Consider the following 19,803-nt stretch of genomic DNA (forward strand, 5'->3'; position numbering starts at 1 on the left):
GCCAATAATTTAAATTTATTTATTATGATACAGAAATTTATGAGCCATTTTAAGTAAACAAACAGCTTTACTGCTGTGACACAGCAGATGTTAGAATTAATGAGGGACAGAATGAATTTAATCTGGTAATTTAACTTGGTTCCTCATCTAGTTGGAAAGGTTCATTGATAGACGTGGATTGACCACGAGAGGGCAGCATTTCCACACAAACAGAACAAAAATGTCTGTAGCCTGATGCCAATTGTAAAGTGTATGTGAAGGAAACGTACATCTAAGAAACGTAACTGTTCTATTATTAGAGATAAATTATACTAAAAAAATGTGTCGTTTTTTGGGACAAAGTTTCTTGTCACAATAACGTGTTGACACAAAATTCTGACAATTGATTCTCTGCCCCTCTGTTTATTGCAATATTTCCTTTCTTAAATGATCAATCTACTGTTTATAGTGATGGTCTGTAACTCATACATGGAATACCACTAAACATATATTAACATATATAAAACATTTATATTTTGTTGCTGTTATTTTCATTTTCAGAGCTCTACTACTACCAGTACTACTTCCCACTAGCTGATAAGCATAACATTCCAGGTCTTGTTAGAATACCTACACTATATAAAACTTTTACTCAACATTTACTTAATTGACTGATAGCTGCCTCCTATTTACTGATGTCTGTGGCTTCGATAAGATTTAAAGGTCAACATAAAACTCCCTTCTTTTGATATAAAAAATGCAGGCTTCCAGTTTGTTAGTTACATTAGTTTTCAATTGTTCAGCTGTTGAAAGGGAGAGATGTCCCATGAGACAGATCCTTTCAAGCAGAAATAAAAAAAAAAAAACAGTGTAAGAGACATATTCATTTAAATCCCGTAATAAAATCCAATCCAGTAAATCCTGCAAGCAAAGGTGTTGAAGTATTATCAGTAAAACTGATCTATGTACATTAACAGACATTATTATATTAATGGAATATGACAATGCACGTAAGTAAAACTTATTCTAACTACTTTCCATACTGTTAGGTAGTTTAATCCATAACCACATGACGTATTTTATGTGTTTTATATACATTGTGTGTAAACTATACACAAAATACACTGACTGAACCAGTCTTCCAAAAGGAGATGGTGAATAAACAGTGGTATGACCATTCTGTCATGTGAAATGCTGAAATGTAACCCTAACCCTTTTCATGTTGGCAACAGGGGGGAGAAATATCTATACACATATGCAGTATGACCTGCAGGTGGAGCCAGAGAGTTAAGCAGAGTGCTCACCTGGACATGTTAAGCAAACAGTCTTATGCAAACAAATGAGCACTTACACATCAAAGTACATTACACATTACCTTACATCAATGCAAGGGCCTGAAAAAGTTTATGATCAACAGAGGTGACTCACTTCTAAGCTGTGAGGAAACCACAACAAAGTGAAACATTACATTGTAGAGTGAAATTAATATTAAATTTACCTTAAATGTAATTAATCTCGTCAAAATGTCAGTTATTTAATTTGTAAATATGTACTTGGTTTTATGTGACATCTCTCTCCTAAATTGAGAATGTGAATTTATTGAACAGCAAAGCTACTTACCGCCCTGAGCTTGAGAAAAGTGATTAAACAAAACCTTGGTGTCTGGATTAATATCCAGAGTTTTGGTGTTAAAGGTTTGGGAAAAAATAATATACACACTGACTAGAAAACTTTGTTTATTAAGAATTCTGGCAACTGCTTTGCCAACAAAAATAGGAAAGTTGGGAAACTTCTCATAATTGAAGAACTGGGAGTAAAAAGAAGTTTGTTGTTGACAATTTTCAAAGGGAGGGGTTCGGCATACTCTGCTGTTAAAAGTTATGTGATGGAAAAGGCGTGTACATTTATTAGAGAAAAAAATTGAACTGACATGTATGTTGCTCTAATAGACAACAATTGGATACAAACATAGAGCTTGAGTAATCCACTTTATAGTTAAATCAAATAGAAAGAAAACATGCTCATGTTAATGCTCATTTATTGGAACAACAGTAAACTTTCAATTTTCCTTCCAAAAACAAAAGTGATTGCTAAATTGATTTACACATGCATACACAGACAAGCTTTCACTATCACATGATCCTGGAGGAGAGCTGGTAATTTCCATCAGCCTTAAAACTCTGTGCACAACGTCCAGTGCAATAAACATACAGGCAAAAAGATCTGTGTTAGCAAAGAAACCCTCCCCTCTTCTTTTCACTGTTGAATTTCTTCTTGCATGACCACACCATGGTATGTTCAGAGAGACATTTTCAAGGCACTATATGGATCTGATTACTTATACCTAACCCTTCTGAGCATTACTGACTACTTGTAAATCAAATGACCTCTATACTGTTACATTCATTGTATATTTAAACCAAATTGTTTAAGTACATAGGAAAACAAATGTATTAATTAACTGCAAATAAGAAAATAATTATTTTGTTTAGAAGGCAGTGTAAAGTGTAAGGCATTTGCTTTGATCTCAGTGCATAGTTGTGTTACTTGAATGTAATCAAATATTCAGGACAAGCCTGGGTGTCATGGAAGATAACGTACATGCTGGGCCTGGCCTGATTGTCCACGACACTGTCGTACTTATGAACGGAAACGGCGCCCTTGGCTGGCGGTACGATCATGTTTTGTTTTCCAAGAGTGAAATCTCCCGTTAACACCCGGCAGAGATACATGCTCTTCTCACCATTTTGATTCGGCTTGGAGTAGGTGTTGCTAGCAGAGTAACTAGCATTGACAGCAAAGTATGTGCCATTTCCATAACAAGCAGCTGAAAATGAAATAACAGCAGAAAGTTGTTTAGTTAATCTCTGTGAGATACTAGCTGCAATTTCATCCATAAATATAAAGACATAACTGAATAACAACTGGTTATGGATAGGATAACTTCTTTCAAAATGTCTGTTTATTGTTATTGTTCTGTTGATACTTTTAATGAGTGACTGAGGTATAACCAAACTGATTTTAAAAAATATGCTTGACTGTGGTGTAAAATCACATGTGTCATATTGGATTTGTATTGTGGTTTGAACATTGTCTCATATTTTCAACATAAACTTCTCACCATTCTTTCCTGCGTAGCTCCTGTTGAAGCCGTAATGGTTGATGTGGTTCACGGTGGTGTGGCAAGTGCCATGGAAGAGACGTTTCTCGTTGTTTTGATGACCGTTTCTCTGATCCATCTCACGCTTCTTGATCTGTAGGCTCTTCCACAATACAGGGTTCTGGATCCTCTCAATCTGAGAGGAGGGAAAAGAACATCTTTAACTCCATGAAGAATTAACTGGCTGATTACCTGCCTGCAGGAGAAGGAAGTCGGTGGCTTCATGACCAACTTTCTACTCAAGTATGTGGCAATAACTGGATTTAAAACATAATGCATTAAATACAGAGCATGTTAAATGTGGACTACCTTAATAACGGTTAGATTGCATGAAGCCTGGAAAAGTTTTAGGACTTCATTGTACTCTTCTGTTCCAGCCTTGATGGTAACTGCATGACACAAAGTGTTGGCTGGCATAGCATCCCAGTGCTCAGGTACATCTTCATCTAGTAGCAAAATAAACAATTTAGTTTTGATTATAAAAGCAAACAACAAATGAAAAGTCTGCATCCATCCTACTAGTGGAATACCTTTCAGCTTGTCAATTCTCTTTATCTGCAGGGTACGTCCCTGGCTATCAGTGGCTGGTCCACTTGGAATGGTGATGGTGTAGTCTTGTCCTTGGACTGTGACTTTTATATGTGTTTTTTTATTTTCCAATGCTTGCTCAAGGTTGAAGTTGGTCATTGAATCAAAACTCTGAAACTGTAACCCTTGCTGTTGGTACTGCCAGTCTGCCACTGTGCCCGCCAGCTCCACTTTCTTCTTCAGCTCCTCCTCATCCCTCGCCTTTACCAGCATGTCTTGGATCTCCTTGGTGGCTTTCAGTACATCCTTGCTCATTCCCTCAATGGTGATTGACGCTTTCGCCTTCTTGCTTTCCGTCCTTATGCGCACGCCCATAGTCTTCTGCATGACATCAATGCGCTGGTGGTCTGCATCAGAGAGGTTAAGGATGGCGTATTCTGAAATCAAGTTCGTATCTTGCTCTTTGGTTATCAGGTTGTTGATCCACTGCTTGGCTGAGTCTACTTGAGTCTGCGAGTCACCGCAGATGTGGAAGCAAGCTGGGTCTATTTTCAGAGGCTCAATGACAAAATCTCCTTCTTTCTGTGATTTGCTGGCAGTGTCACTAATAAAGAATGCTGAAAGAAAAGATTTCAAGCTCTACATTAGAATTTAACATTCAAAACTGATTAAGGATTGAGGATTATGAACACCAAAACTTTTCCCTTCTCTGTACTCACATTTGATTTTGGTGCCAATGTTTCCCAAGAACCCGCCTTTATCCTTAGTGTCAGCCTTAGATTCAGTAGCTTCTCTTTGATGCATACTGTTGTAGAACTCCTTCAGCATTGGTGGTTGGAAAATAACTACCCGAACTGTCTTCAGAGGGGCAGTAGGGTACTGTCTCAGTACACCAATCACTGCATCCAACATAGCATCTGCCACCTGCTTTGCCTGTACATTGCCTTGACCTAAAATGGTAAAACATAAATTTCAGACTCTTACAATAATCCATATCTGCAGCAGGGCAGAAAAGCATCACCAGAATAAAAGTGGACTGTTAAAACTTGTAAAAACACACACTAAACAAGCAGTCTTGACTGTGATTGTCGTATCTGAAACAATAAAATTAATGCATGACCATTTCCTTAGATTCCTATTTTCTTTTCTGTGGAATGGACAAGTGAAGAAAATCTTTCTGAATACAAATTTATTAAATCCCAACTGAGTGCAAACTCCATTTATTCCCTGAAAAAATAAATACGATTTCTGTGTTTTATTTATATAAAACCTCTCAACTGAGATGGGCTTAAGGACAAAAGTAGACTTTCCATGTAATAAACTACATAACTCTGCTGACAAATCTCACCTGTGCCAATGGCAGGGAATGAGACAGAAGTGTATGAGTTTTTCAAACACATTTGGAGAGCCTCTGTCACAACCTTATTGATTTTTATTGGGTCCGTCTGTCCGACCAGGTGGAGGATCTTCTTACACTTTAGGTTACCTGGCTGGGTCATTATCATGCCTGAGTTGGGCTGGGCACCTAAAGGTATACACAGTGGATTTGAATGATTATTCAACCATTGAAAAAATCTTTTCTAACCAACCTTGTGTTATGATGTGCACTACAGAGATTAATAACTGACTCTGTGTCATTGCCAAGCAAGAATATTGTTATACAGTGGCTGGTGTCATAAAAGGATATGTGTAGATGGTTCCTTACCAAGGTTTTGGCATTCTGCTTCAACAGCCTGACCAGCTGCATCCAGAATAGCCTTGGATACTCCTAGGGAAGGGAAAGATAGAAAAGATCATATATCATATAAAATCAATATAAAATAACTGAAGAGCATGATTACTGTGAGGACTAATTTTTTTTAAATATTGATGTTAAACAGAATTCAGGTGTCCAATTTGTTGCCTGGATGTTACTTTTAAAGTATTATCCACTATCTATCCAGTGTGTAAACATTTATATACAGATCTAAAGCAGAGCTAGAATCAAGTTTGATTTTACGTATGGATAAAACTGAAATTATAATTACTCAGCATAATTTAAGTATTCCAGTTCCTGTGGTCATTTACCTGATTTAAGAGAGAATCCTTCATTGGAAGAGTTGACAATGACATCAGTCGTCTCCTTGGTGATGTCACCTGTGACTACCTGTATAGCCACTCTCCCCATGTTGGTCTCATACATTCCTGAGCTCGAGACAACTTTAGAGAAGGGACCTTGTGGCAGCAGACACAAGTACAGGATTAACAGCAGTGCTACACAGAGTAAAGCTTTTTGTTAAATAAAATGCTTCAGTATTGATCAAATTACTAACTAGTTGTTGTCAACAAAAATACAGTATAATTTGATAATTATTGAGGCATTTACATAATTTAATAAGTGAACATATGAAGCATTTTTAGTTACAATTTTATAAATTCTAAAATTTATTTTCAGGTTATTTCTTTTTTGATCAGTATATAAATAAAATGTTTAAATCATTTAACTCCACTCATTATGTTTCTGTAGGGAACCCCTGTTAATCTGAGCCTTTCAGGTTTGCACATAAAAATGATGAAAAAATGTTGCCTACCCAGACTTTGTGGGGAACTTGTGGACACTGGAGCACCTGATGCATTGGGGAACTTCTTCTTAAATTCATCACTAAAAACCTGTGGACAGAATCAGAGAGACATTGACTTCCAAAGCACTCACAAATATTATGAATATGTCAGGATAATCTATCAAAAACAGAAACATATGGATTGACATAATTGACACTGTCTATTTGTAAACAGTGGTGATACATTACTGGTTAATATTGCTGATTTGTCATTAAGTTCACTTCCCTGTTAAATTCTTGTTTAGCACTCTGAGCACAAAAGTATTAGAAAGCTTCTTTTGTTTCTTACCTGGATGGTCTGTACATCTCCTGAGTAAAGGACGATAACAACCTTCTTCAGGTGCTTAGGTTGTTTCTTACTGCTAAACGCTGAGATTTCATTGAAGATCAAAGAGGCAACAAGGTCTCTTGGGAAACCCAGGTTTCCAGTGCCGATGGCAGGGAAGGATATGGAAGTCAGACTGGTATCCTCTGCCTTCTCCAAACAGTCCTTGAAAATGGCACTCAAGATCTGTAAGGCCAAGCATATATGCTATTAATATCTAGGTGCAAGATGTTGATTTATTAGCGCCTGCAAGTAAGATGTGATCCTGTGTCCTCAAACTATGCACAAAACAGCTGAAAGCAATTTATGTTATAAAAATTACATCACAAGCAGTGACAAGCCAGAGGAGCCATAGCCATGCTATAACAGTTTACCTTTTCAGCTGTGCCCTGTCCTTTGTCCCAATGAGGTGCAACTGCATGAAAGACGTGTTTGCTCTTCAGGTTGCAGCCTTCAGTAACAATGATCTCACCAATGTTTCCACTGGCATTCTTTGCGTTTACCAACTGCTGAAGTTTGGGTCCAGCCGCACTCAAGATGGCATTTGAAACTGCCCCTTTGTTCAGTGCAAGATCTTCAAACACAGTATTCACGGTCACCTCCGTCTAAGAAGTGGTAACAGAATTTTATCAGTTGCATGTTCTTCATTCTACAACATGTTTTATAGACAGTGAGAGCTATAAAAGACAGTCAGAAAAGAATCAGTCAAGACCCAACCTCCAATTATGAGGATAACCTAGAACATGAGGTTGGAGTCAGTAGTTAATGCTACATACTCGTCTTCTGTAGTCCCTCTGTGGGAAGGTTTCACTCTTAAACTAATTGTTTAATCTTAGTAAAAGATAATAAAAAATCCAAATTACCGTGGCATCCTCGATTTGTCCTTTGGTAAGAGTGATATCAAAGCCCTCTTTGGTCTTCACTTGACCCAAGCAGTTTTTGTCAGATCCAGCAGATCCAGCATGTTTCACAAGAGACTTGGAGGCTTTGGTTGGAAGAATCTGCTGAGAATGACTGACACCATGATTTCCAAACTCGCGTCTGACAGCTCTCTCCATAGCCTGAACAGCAGCATCGTCAATGTTCACCAAATGGATCTTCTTCAGGGTGTCATCATACTTCTCATCACAGTATTCATTTACGCCTTTGATGATAGTTATTGCACACAAATCGAGAGGAAAGCCTTGGCTTCTGCTGATGGCGGGCAGGGCCACAGAGGTGCAGCCATGCTTTTCAGCAAGTTTTAAACTTTCTTTAACAGCTCTTTTCAACTGTGCCTGAGCCTTCTGGGATTTAGCTTGATCAAATGTGGGTCCCACTGCATGGATAACTTTTTTGCAACAAAGCTTCCCCGCCGCATCAGTTATGACACAATCTCCAGGCTTCAGCTGTCCCTGCGAACTTATTATTTTGTCACAATCATCCTGCAACTGAGAGCCAGCAGCTTTCAAAAGTGCTGCTGCAAGACCCCCACTGTGCTCCAAGTTACGATTAGAAGCATTGACAACTGCATCCACAGGGTAACTGCACATATCTGCCTTGCAGACGGCTATTTCTACTCCATCGGATGTCAGAAGCTGATACACAGGTTTTGGAACTTGGGGAAAGTCATCCTGTCCACCACTAGTCTCATCAACTAATTGGACCAAGCAGCCGGTGTCGTTCAACAGTGATGAAACATACATGGTTTCTTTATCCTGGAAGAACTTCTTCACTCCAGGCTTGGAGACTTTTAAACTTTCAAAGAACACAGAGGAGACCAAGTTTTCAACCAAGGTCTTGCAATTTACGACATCAACTCTAGAACCACTTAGACAGATGGCCTCATTTCTGTAAGACACCACCACTTGCTCCACAAAGGTTGTGTTGAATTTTTTAACATATTCAACTATGGCATTGGGCTTGACCACAACAATCTCTTCAACTTGAGCATTTTGCTTTAGGAAGTCTTCAAGATCATTGTTAACTTTTATAACACTTTCCTTGTAGCCAGACACCACGACTTGTTGACCAGTGGTTTTGATTTGAAGTCTCCTGCAGGACCTACTGTTGGCGTCCTCTAACTGATTGACCAGATGCTGCCACTCTGGCTTCTCCAGGACATGACTATCTTCAACATCAATGTATTGAGACATTAGCAGCTTTCCCAGATGGTCTTCAGCATCAACCAGATCTCTATCAGAAGCAGCAAGGAGCTGCACCCTCTGTGCAGTGATCTCAAATGCTGCATTTATTCCATTAGATGTGAGGAGGGCATTTGTTAGCTCTTCTTGTTCTTCTTTCTTCAACAAGTCAATCACAAAGTTATCCATTTCTAATGTCTGTCGTTTTAATTGAAGTATTGCTTCACATATAGCTCTGTTTGCTGCAAAAACCTCCTCACTTAAGCCAGTTACTGTCAAATCCAGACTGTCTTTTCTGAATGATATTTTGAGTTCTGGGTACACACGTAGCAACTTGTCCTGAAGACCATCTTGACACAGGATGTTGAAAATTGACGGTGAGACTTTGATCACTTGGGTTATGCTCAATTTCTCCCTCTGCACCCTTTTGACAATCCTGTTAACGACTTCACGAAGAGTTTGCTCAAGGATGTTGACATCATCCACAAGGCCAACCACTGATAAGACACCACTGGCTTTATCAGGCACTAAAACCACATCCTTGTTCTGTAGCGTCTGTCTGATGTTCTCCTCAGATTCTTCCCATACCTCTGGGTCCGGCTTAAATTTTAGGGATTTGAATTTTGACACAGCTTGTGCAAACGCTGACTCTACAGTATCCCTCCATTGTTTGATGTTGGCTTTGGCATTCTTTTGCTTAAGTAGTGAAGACGTCGGACTCAAGCACACAGTAGACTGGCCAAGGTTTACTTTACAGAAGTGTTTAGCTAAGTCACTGTGAATGGTCTCTGCTGCTGATTGATTGACTTTGAGGTATCTCCAGACAGCATTGTCAATAGGTTCAGAGATAGCAGCAGGGAGTTTTAGTGATGGCTTGTCTTTGCCATAGAGGGCTGTTCCCAAAGATTCATAGAAAGGATAAACTCTGATCTCTTTCTGTTTGATGTGATGCTTCTTATTCATGATTTTCTGAACAGCTATGGAAAAAAAAAACATTCAATGTCAAATTTTCTAGAATTCATATAAAGGTGGTAATCTCTGATTTTGTCAAATTGCACATATACCGAAACTGCACTACCTTTATGGTTTTGAAAGGTGATGATGGCAGACTGTTCCGCTTCATTAAACAGCACATTTTCCACATCCCCACCTTCCTTGTCAAAGTACATTTGGAGGAGATCTTCATTAAAATTTTGTACATCTTCAACCGCAACCTTCTCTGTGACTTCAAGGGGCCGGACTGATAACCCTTTACTTGTGAACATCCTGTTTTGAGGACATCTTGTCACGAAGTATGTGTTTTCTGTGAGACAGTAATAAAAAGTTATGGTATTTAGACTTTTCATAAAATAACACAAACAATAAAGACATCAGCCATACCAAGACACTTGATAAGAGGATTTGTGGATTCATACAATATATTCTGGTGAAAAACACAATTTAAACATAATTTTGTTCACAAGAAAACTCAACATGGTCCCTTTAATGTTAACTGATGACCTAATGAGAAGTACAGTAGTTTGCCATGTTCTATTGTAAGCACATAGCGCATCAATAAAGTATAATTTGGTATACACATCTGGCACATATTTTCTGCTGGCAAAAAGCAGGAATTTGATATAGTCTACCATCTATTTATCTGTGCTGCCTGGGAAACTAAAGGAATTAAGTGCTTTCTTTCCACTTGCAAGAGCTAATTTATAGGTGTAATCCATAATAGTGTTGTGTCTCACTGCACTGATCATGTTTGTAAGTGCTGTCAGTTGTCTGTCAATGTGTGCCATGTCATAAATATAGAATCACATACATTTACTTTTTGGGGTTTTTTTTTTTTGCATTATTTCTAAATGCTTAAGATTGTACAGAGGTATGCTAGAGATTGTACAGATGCATCAATGATTGTTTGTAAAACAGAAACATCACACACACATACAAATACACACTGAATGCATACCTTTTCCAGTCTGGAAAGAAACCACAGCAGAGGAGATGGCAGGAATGACTTCTAGTATGAACCCTTGGGAGGCAGATGGAGAGTCAAGATCCTTTAAAACATTCTCCACCAACATCTCCAAAAACTCCTGGCTAAATGTCTCTCGAATATTTCCTAAGACAGCCGAGGTGGAGCACAGCTCTTCTTCTTCCTCTGTCTGAACTTCTGCTGCAGGTCTGAGTTCATCGGCACTTGACTGTTCGTTTGGTGCAGCAACCTCCGCTATTAATGAGACATGAAGGTTAATTAGTTGAACACAGAATTTTCAAGTTAAATAATATAACCCTCAATAACAGAAGAAAATCTCTATTTGTGGGAGGTTCATTCCAAGTGTTTCTCATACATTAGATTTATTTAGGTGGCCCACCAATAAAGACTTCTCCACAAGTAAAACCCATTTTTAATGGATTGTTTTACTATTTTCAAAATTTAAACTGGTGGTTACGTTAGTGCAAGTTTACAATATACCTGTGGTAGTCTGTGGATCATTTTCTGATACAGCCCGTCCTAAACTAGACTGTAAAGTTATCAACATTTCTTAAAGCACAATACTTGTGTTTATGCATGTCTTTATAGCCATTTGACTACCTGGAGTATGTTTCCATCCTGTCAGCACTGACCTTCAAAAAGAAGGCAAGTGACTCACCAGCCGTATTAGATCGATCATCACAGTGACTTAAAACAAGTCAGACACTACAGGGCTGTGGTAATTTATTTTCATGTTATTACTATATATATGAAACTTAACCAAATACCCGAATAGACTACAATTAAGCAAAAGAAAAGGGGAGACAGAGAAAGATAGTGAGAGTGAGCGAGACAGAGAACGAGGGAGAGAACTGAAACTTAAACTAACTTTATTTGTGCTATGTAATGCATTTGTGGGGTTAGTAGTAAGCTGGCCTGACTCCTACAAAGCCCAATATGAAAGTGTAGGAGAGTGCAAAGTTTCTCAAGAATCTCTTAGTTTAGTTATTTAATGTATGATTAAAGATGATCAGAAACAACATAAAAAAGGTCTGGGTTGAAAAACAGTGAGCCTCATGTGTGCAAGCCTCTCATGTTTTCATAGCAACACATTAACAAGCACATTGCCGATAGGATCATGTTAAGATGGTGACTTCTTGTGTTGAGAAATGAAAAGCATTCGTCTAAACCTCCAGGTACTGTTTTTTGAAGAATACCTCTAAGTTTTCACCTCAGTTTGGTGCGAAAATTTTCAAATGATCACACATAAGTGTATGGATAGTGCTTCTTATACCCACATATATTCAACAACATTAATAAGGTTAATAAGTTAAATAACAAACTTTTTTGTCAACCACATGCATTCAGATGCATGTGCAAAAGTTACTACTTAAGAATAACTTTCACTGACTAAAATATAAATGATTTTCATTTACAGTATGATTTACAAATTCATGGAAACAAAATCAAAACAGGGAACTGAATGATGGCTAGTTCATGATATATTTGTATTATTATCTACCATAAATTGGCAGGCTTGTGTGTGTGTGTGTGTGTGTGTGTGTGTGTGTGTGTGTGTGTGTGTGTTTATGTTAATGTTTTGAGATTGCAAGTATGAGTAAATCTTGACATTTAGTCTGTAACAAACAAAACAGCATTCTTACAGAGTAAGAAACATATTGGTGTTACTTACACTTCTCGTTGAGTTTGTCAGATGGAGCTTCCTATACAGAATAAACAAAAGCTTACTTTAGTCAGGATTTAGCATTTCTGTGGCATCTCGTGTAACCAGTTTCACTTGGCACAATGCTCCAAATGCCAGCTGGTTTTAAAAGGAATACAATTGGACAAATTATCAGTGTCTGTATCAATAACTCCCTTACACAAAAATGTGGTTTGTACTTCTGGTTTAAGCCTCTGTAACATCCAAACAGCAGGAACTGACAAGAGCAGAAATCACAATATGCAGCACCACCTTGTGTTTATGATGACTCACGTGACCATCAGTGAGATAGAAAATGTACAGGGGCAGTTCTCTGCCTTTTTTATTCTCATATACTGCTCGATCATTCTGATTATAAGCAGGGGGAGGGGTTTGGGGGGTCCACAGCAAATGAGGAATAGTAGGAATTAGTTCATTTAAGGTTAAGACATAAAGGGAATGATTTTTTTCCCCTTGCTCTGTGACCTCCTCATACAGGCCATATAACACGTGCCCATTATAAATGACACGACGTACCTTGTACTTAGATGGGGTATCATGAATAATCACCACAAACTTCTGTTCTCACTTACCTGTGCTGTTTTCTCATTTGGAGGTAAGCAGACTGTCATCTTCAAAACACCTTTATCCAAATTGATCTGATGCGCCTCTTTACCCAAAACATTTTTCTGGTCTGTGAGACAGTTAAAAAAAAAACATTTGAACAATCTCAGAAAATAAGTCGATTTATAATGATGGTGGTAACATTACTTTCTCTTGATTAATGACAAAGAACTGGTCCAGTTTATCGGACCAAACTTACCCTTCTCTTTGCGGAAGCGCAGCATCGCCGTCCCGCTGCCATTTTCATAGTCAACTTCACAGTCGCCACCGTTAGATTTCTTACTTTGAAAGTATTTGACTAACTTATTTTTCAATCTCGGTATATTGTTTTCTTCAAACTCAACGAGCAGAGTATAGGAATACGCGTCGGCCATGGCTGCTGGGCTGTCAGCGTCTGCACTGTCTTAGTTTCACTTTTGTTTCTTAGGAAATGAAACGGTGGCGTTGTTATGTCCGACGTTGTTGTCGACTGAAAAGCCATAAAGTGTCGACGCAAAATGGGCTGTAATTGCAGACAGGACACAGGTATTCATGGGCGTCGTATGAAAGAAAAATCAAGATAAACCTGTACAAAATTTGGCTAACATCCCGAGAGTCCGCACCCTTTCCCTGTCTTTCACTTTCTGCTCTCCTCGGTACTTTCCAGCTGCAAGTGGGTGAGTATCTTAACATGTCAGCACATTATTCTTTCTTTAGTCTGTAAAGTTAAACGTATGCTTTGCTAAAATTATTATGAGCGTGGAAACATCCAAAACCTTGACATTACAATTAAACTTAGAATCCAGATGTTTGTTTTGTTGTCTCGTAAACGTGGTGCGTTAGGTTGCTCTCGCGCTGATACACGTCGTATAACAACCGAGATAAAAATAAAAAAAATAAAAAGAAATGCCGGTTTTATTTACTATTACATGAATTGAACCATCTCTATCAGTCAAAAGCAACTTAGAAACAGTGAAACTGACACAATTCTAACTAGATATTTGCCAGAAGTAAGTTGTGAAATTATGGCTAGCGATAAAAGATAAGATAAAAATGTCGGACCACTGATGCGCAAATGCAAAGTTATAGCTCGTAAAGCATATCGTAATTGAGTTCTGAACAGTTTTGTTTTATTTCTAGACAGTTTCCCAAAACAATACATTTTTACAAAAACATGCAACTTCATTGTACTGCCAAGTAGTGTACTAAGCACATTAGCGGTCTCTGTCTCCCTCCTCTGGAGTGAAAAGAAACAGCACTTGTATCTACTATGGAAAAGTACTGTGGGGGCCACCTGCAGGTAAAGGTTTTAAGTTATTTTGTAATGCATAGGAAGATATTTCAGACATGATAACACTGCCAATCTTATGAAATTAATTTGTGTATTAAATATAAAAAAGATATAGACTTATAAGAGACTGATTTTTGAATGGGATGAAATAATGTAATTTGTTTGTGTTTATATTTGACGACAAATCAAATCACTACTCTTTCATGTATTAAATAAAGTTCTCCCAGTTCGATTGATTGTCCCATTTCCAATTGGTGCCTCAACAATCCAACAGTTATTTACATATTCAGCTGAAAATATTTCTAGAGCATGTAAAGGTGCAGTCAGTCATTAATTTGTGTTTCTTTCCTTGAACCACTGTTAAACTCAACAGGTGTATTCATGATGTTTGAGGTGTGATAACGCTGAGTGTCAAATATCTTAACCGGACACTGGTACTGTTGTATGATTTACTTACACAACATTTTTCTATAGCTCTGTTTAGGAACCATGGCCAGCCACTTAGATTTTCCTCTTGATGGGTCTGCATTCAACATTGTGAAGAAATGTGGGCCTGCTCTGAGTGATGTCCTTGAAAGCAAATTTGGATGTGTGGCCACCATCGAGGGTGTGGATTTTGAAAGAGGTCTGACTTTTCAGCAGAGAAGGCCAACCATTGTCCCAGTGAAAAGATTTGCTGCTACGCTGCGTTCAGGTGTTACAGTGTCTGTATGGAAGGCTGATCTCACCAATTTTCAGGTGGATGCTGTTGTGAATGCTGCAAATACCGATCTTGAGCATTGTGGCGGCCTCGCTGCAGCTCTGTCCCATGCTGGTGGTCCTCAAATCCGGAAAGAAAGTAATGATTATATCAAACGGAATGGACCCTTGAAAACAGGAGATGCTATCATCAGTGATGCATGGTCACTACCATGCAAGAAGATAATTCATGCTGTGGGTCCACAACTAAAAAGAAACCCCCCTAGGCATTTAGTTCAACAGGCTGAACCACAGTTGAAGAGGGCCATCAGGAGCATTCTTGCCAGAGTTAGGGATCATCGTCTGAAGACTGTTGCCATTCCTGCAATAAGTTCAGGTCTGTTCAACTTCCCCCTGCCACTATGTGCAGAGATCATAGTGTCAACTGTGAAAGATTACTGCAACTACGCTTCCTCTGGAGATTATCTTCCTGAAGAGATCATGCTTGTGAACAATGACGACCCTTCGGTTCAGGAAATGGAGAGGGCCTGCCGTCACATACTAGTCTCCCAAACGCCCATGACGTACAGCCAGGCAACAGCTGCCAAAACCTTGAGACATGATGTCCAGATTGGAAATGTCCGTCTGACACTGAAGAGGGGAAGAATTGAGGAACAGCAGGTAAGAATCTGCAATGTGTCTTCATTATTTAGTGTTTTTATATGTGTGTTTATATATGTGTTTTATTATGTAGTATGCATTTATGAATTTTAATGTGAATTGTTGCTTGTATAAACATTTATTTTTGTATTTAAACACTATGTTAACAGGTATTCCAAGTCAAATGTTTGTTTTTTTTGTGTATTGACCTCCAACAGGGTAATTTTCATATTTCCAGGGCTTCTGAGTAAATACTAATAGGCTGTCTTCTTCTCATTCATGTTTTTGTATCCTCTCAGACGGATGTCATTGTAAACACTGCATCATCAGACCGAGACTTGAGTGTTGGTCAAATCTCCAACGCTTTATTGTCGAAAGCTGGTAGTGGAATGCAACATGAGATTTATGGTTCCTATCAAAAAGGAAACATCATCACCACCAAAGGCTACCACCTGCAATGTAAAGAGGTGTATCACACTTTTTGCACTGGAAAAGGACAGGTACTTTATGAGTTTAAGGCTTATTGGGCATCTGAGTAAAAGGGGAATATATATATATGTATATTAAATACATAAATATTAATTATCTGATATATCTAAATGTGTAAATTAGCTACTTTATGTTAAAAGTGTCACATCTAAAAAATATATTGTATCACAGTTCGCAAGAGTTTATTAGTTTGAATTTGTCTTACGATACGTATTCTAAGTAGCATTAAAAACAGCTAATTGCAAAATGAAAAATAGAAGAACCCAAAGAGAGTTGAGAGAGAAAACATTGATAAACCGTATATAAACTGTTAAGGTTGTACTGTAATAAGAACTTGTATTTGTCTATGTCTCTGTCTGTGTATTCATTCATTACAGGTCCTTTTCAATTCAGTATTGGAATGCTTATGGAATGCAGCTGCCAGTCAACACAAGTCAATTGCTTTTCCCGCCATCGGCACAGGAGCCCTCAGTTTCAGTAAAAGTGAAGCTGCCCAGATCATGTCAAATGCCGTGGCTGACTTTGCCTGCAAGTGGAAGGCCCCAACTATGATGGAAGTTCATTTTGTCATACTTCACTCTGACAACGACACATTTAAGGTTGTACTGCAAAAATGCTGTCATGAAATTACAATATTACCATACAAGCCATGGGTGTCTTTAGTAGGTGGCTCAAATAGAGACACCTCGACAGTGAACATAATAGAAAGCTAAACAGTTATGAATAAAAAACAAAATGCTAAACAACAACAACAGCGACAGAGGAATAATGATGAGACTCAGTTAAAAGATTGAAGAATGTGTGCTAATTATTGACTTTAAAGGTGACACTTTGAATGAAATTTCTATAATCGTGATCAGGTTGGTTAAAGTTAGTTATTATATCTGAAACCAGTGATGTTTAAATTGAATATCATTCTGTAATATCTATCTGTAAGGTGGAATGTGGTTATGTGTTTAAAGACACTCCCTACACCTGCTGAAGAAAGTTCAGTTGCCAATTAGACAATTCACAAAGTATAATGTAATTTATTCTTTGTGAATTATCTAATAGAGAAGAAGAAAGAAATATATTAATGACCTTCTCTTTGCAGGCTTTTGAGGAACAAATGAAAACTCTCCAGAAAACAGTATCTCATCCTGGCTTTACACAGGGTAACAACACAAAATTTCCACTAATATTAAATGTACACATCAAATGTACGCATTAAAGGTGTAATGCAAGTATTTGATTGGGAGTTGATTATGATGGACCACCACATACTATTGGCAGAATTGCATTGACTATAATGGCAGTAATTAACGCCTTTAAAACTTTTCCTATGTGTGGGTGTTATTATTTTCCATTAGATTCATTAATCTACGAGAACAGAATCGTGACACTTCTTAGAGAAAGGGAATTCCTTACAGAGATCATTTTATCACCACTGACTTATGTCAAGGTTTTGTTATTATGGTGTGATAATACAGTCCTGCGCAGCGGCAGACCTGAAGAAAAGGGCCTGATTCAGGAAGCAGCTACATTTATATTCCATTGTAATCTGACTTTAAAATTCCAGATCTGGGACTGTTCTTAAGTACACCAACAATGAGTGTGTTCAAATCCCCCTGCTTCTAATTGCATGACTTCCATTAATGAAAAAAAGGGAACAATGACAAAAAAATATTTCAGAAATATGTTCACTTGAACACACAAACACACAAAAAAAAAACCCAATAAAGCTAATGTAGGACAACTAATATAAAAAATATTTGCATAATAGAACTGCATGTTTAACTAAACCTGTTTCTGAAGTTATTTTAAAATAACAGTAACAGTGATCCTACAGTGTGGCAGTGATTGTCGTCTTTATGTCCTCTCCATCAGCTCCTGAGCACAGGGACGAGTTCCATGAAAGCAAACCTCCCACTCCACAGATCGGCCTCTCAGGCTCTGATGAAACAACCCGAGAGGCTGAACGATGGCTCAGTGGCTTTCTCAAATCCTCTGGCTCTGTCACTATCCGTAACAACTTCATCCTGCACTTCGGCAAGCAAGAATATCTCCAGCTGTCCCGTCTAGCCCAAAACAACATCTTCTTTGAGGAGTCTTTCAAGAAAGGTCAAGCAGAAATAACTGTGAACGGGTCACATGAAGATGTTGTGGTAGCTGGGTTTCAGGTGGAGGCCATGCTCTGCAACATACAGAGGGAATTTGTCAAAGAAGAAGAGCAGGACATGCTTCTAATGTCGACCAAGAATGTGTCCTTCGAAAGAAAGACTATGAAAGTAGATGACGTCAGCCATACATTCTCCGACAGAGTATCTGAATTCAAAAAGGACAGGCTGCATATGACGAAGGTACAGTATGTGTAACAAGAAGTGTCTTTTTTTTCCACCCCTGCTTGACTAATGATGATTTTATGCTATTTAGTTGGAAAAAGTTGAGAACCCTGCCCTGGAGACACTGTTCAATCTCAAGAAAAAACAGCTACAGTGTCACACTTCCCGAAGAATGTTTCAGCGCATACCTGCACAGTTCTGTGGTATGGTTAGCCATATTGGATTCCGTACAGAGTATGCACCACCTGCAGGTATGTTGCATTTGATAATGAAACCTATTTCTTTATGTATATGAGGTCAGATACATGAGAAGAAGGGATAGTAAAAAAAAAAAAGACATAATCACAATTCAACAATTTTTTTTCTGCATGTTCATTTGTGTACAGACCCAGAATATGGAGAGGGGATCTACTTTGCTGGCACAATGAAGAACGCCTTGAAAGTGTGGAAGGATCAAAATGAGGAGTATCTGTACTTCGTGGAGGCCGAGGTGCTGACAGGAAACTCCACTCCTGGTAAACCAGGTCTCATTCTGCCACCTGCCGTGGGAAAAGATCCCCTAATTATGTATGACAGTGTGAGCGGAGGATCTGATGTCTCTGTCATATTTAGTAGTTATCAGGCTCTGCCCAGATACATTATCACCTGTAAGGTGGTCTGAAGAATGATTTCTTCTCTTTCCTGTGTTTATTGATAATGAATTTACACAGCATTATAAAGAAATGGCTGTTAGCATTACACCTCGAAACCATATGAATGAGACCAGTACTACAATATTACAGAGGGATCACAGATGTCAGATTTGTTTTTCATGATGTTGAACATTGCATAACTGCATCTTAAAAAAGTTTTGAATGTTTTGTTTAAGTTCTTTTTTGGTGATTAACATATATTCTACATAGCAGCAGTGGTATTAATAGCAGTAGTATAATCATTTGTATGTATGTCTCAAGTTTGTTTATTAGTTTAGTGACATAATACACACAACATATGTTAATAATGGTTATATATATATGTATGTATATATATGACATAAAACAGATTATGTGATGATTATAATATAATCCTTCATATGGCCAGTGAAAGGCTTTGGTTGGTGGTGAGGGATGTACATTGCAGTGCTACTACAAATACAGAATTGTAACCTGATTGGAAAATGCTCATAAAACAATGATTGTCAAATCCATGACGAAGGGGAAACTGATGATATTGGTATGCTTCTGTTGATTAAAAAAAGTAAAAAGAAGTTTGATTCATTCTCTTATTATTATTTTTAATTTTTTGAGGAATCTAGATGGTTTGTTTTGACAACTTATTGTAAGTTCACCACTTAAGAATATCAAACACAAATCATGGCTGCCCAGTTTTGTTATCTAATAATTTA

General features: G+C 38.0%; 2 protein-coding genes across 2 annotated transcripts; one reads left to right on the forward strand and one right to left on the reverse strand.

The window, feature by feature from the left end:
• Positions 1-2,000: 2,000 nt before the first annotated feature.
• On the reverse strand, positions 2,001-13,375 carry parp14rs1 (poly(ADP-ribose) polymerase family member 14-related sequence 1). Its single transcript, XM_023423057.2, has 17 exons — positions 13,201-13,375; positions 12,971-13,071; positions 12,369-12,399; positions 10,670-10,930; positions 9,794-10,018; positions 7,456-9,692; positions 6,967-7,197; positions 6,557-6,778; positions 6,238-6,316; positions 5,735-5,881; positions 5,373-5,435; positions 5,016-5,192; positions 4,387-4,617; positions 3,670-4,284; positions 3,449-3,585; positions 3,101-3,275; positions 2,001-2,806 (listed from the first exon to the last, which is right to left on the reverse strand). Exons 1-17 carry the CDS (start codon positions 13,373-13,375, stop codon positions 2,523-2,525), a joined length of 5,391 nt encoding a protein of 1,796 aa, XP_023278825.1. The 3' UTR covers positions 2,001-2,522.
• A 142-nt stretch (positions 13,376-13,517) lies between these two features.
• parp9 (poly(ADP-ribose) polymerase family member 9) lies at positions 13,518-19,662 on the forward strand. The gene is made up of 8 exons (XM_023423058.2): positions 13,518-13,657; positions 14,746-15,630; positions 15,909-16,109; positions 16,476-16,697; positions 17,192-17,252; positions 17,965-18,437; positions 18,511-18,670; positions 18,806-19,662. The coding sequence occupies exons 2-8, from the start codon at positions 14,761-14,763 to the stop codon at positions 19,078-19,080; spliced, it is 2,262 nt and encodes a 753-aa protein (XP_023278826.1). The 5' UTR covers positions 13,518-13,657; positions 14,746-14,760; the 3' UTR covers positions 19,081-19,662.
• Positions 19,663-19,803: the final 141 nt, after the last annotated feature.

This window comes from Seriola lalandi, unplaced genomic scaffold, assembly GCF_002814215.2.
Source record: "Seriola lalandi dorsalis isolate HSWRI2012SDOR001 ecotype SW California unplaced genomic scaffold, Sedor1 jcf7180002054689, whole genome shotgun sequence".
NCBI lineage: Eukaryota > Metazoa > Chordata > Actinopteri > Carangiformes > Carangidae > Seriola > Seriola lalandi.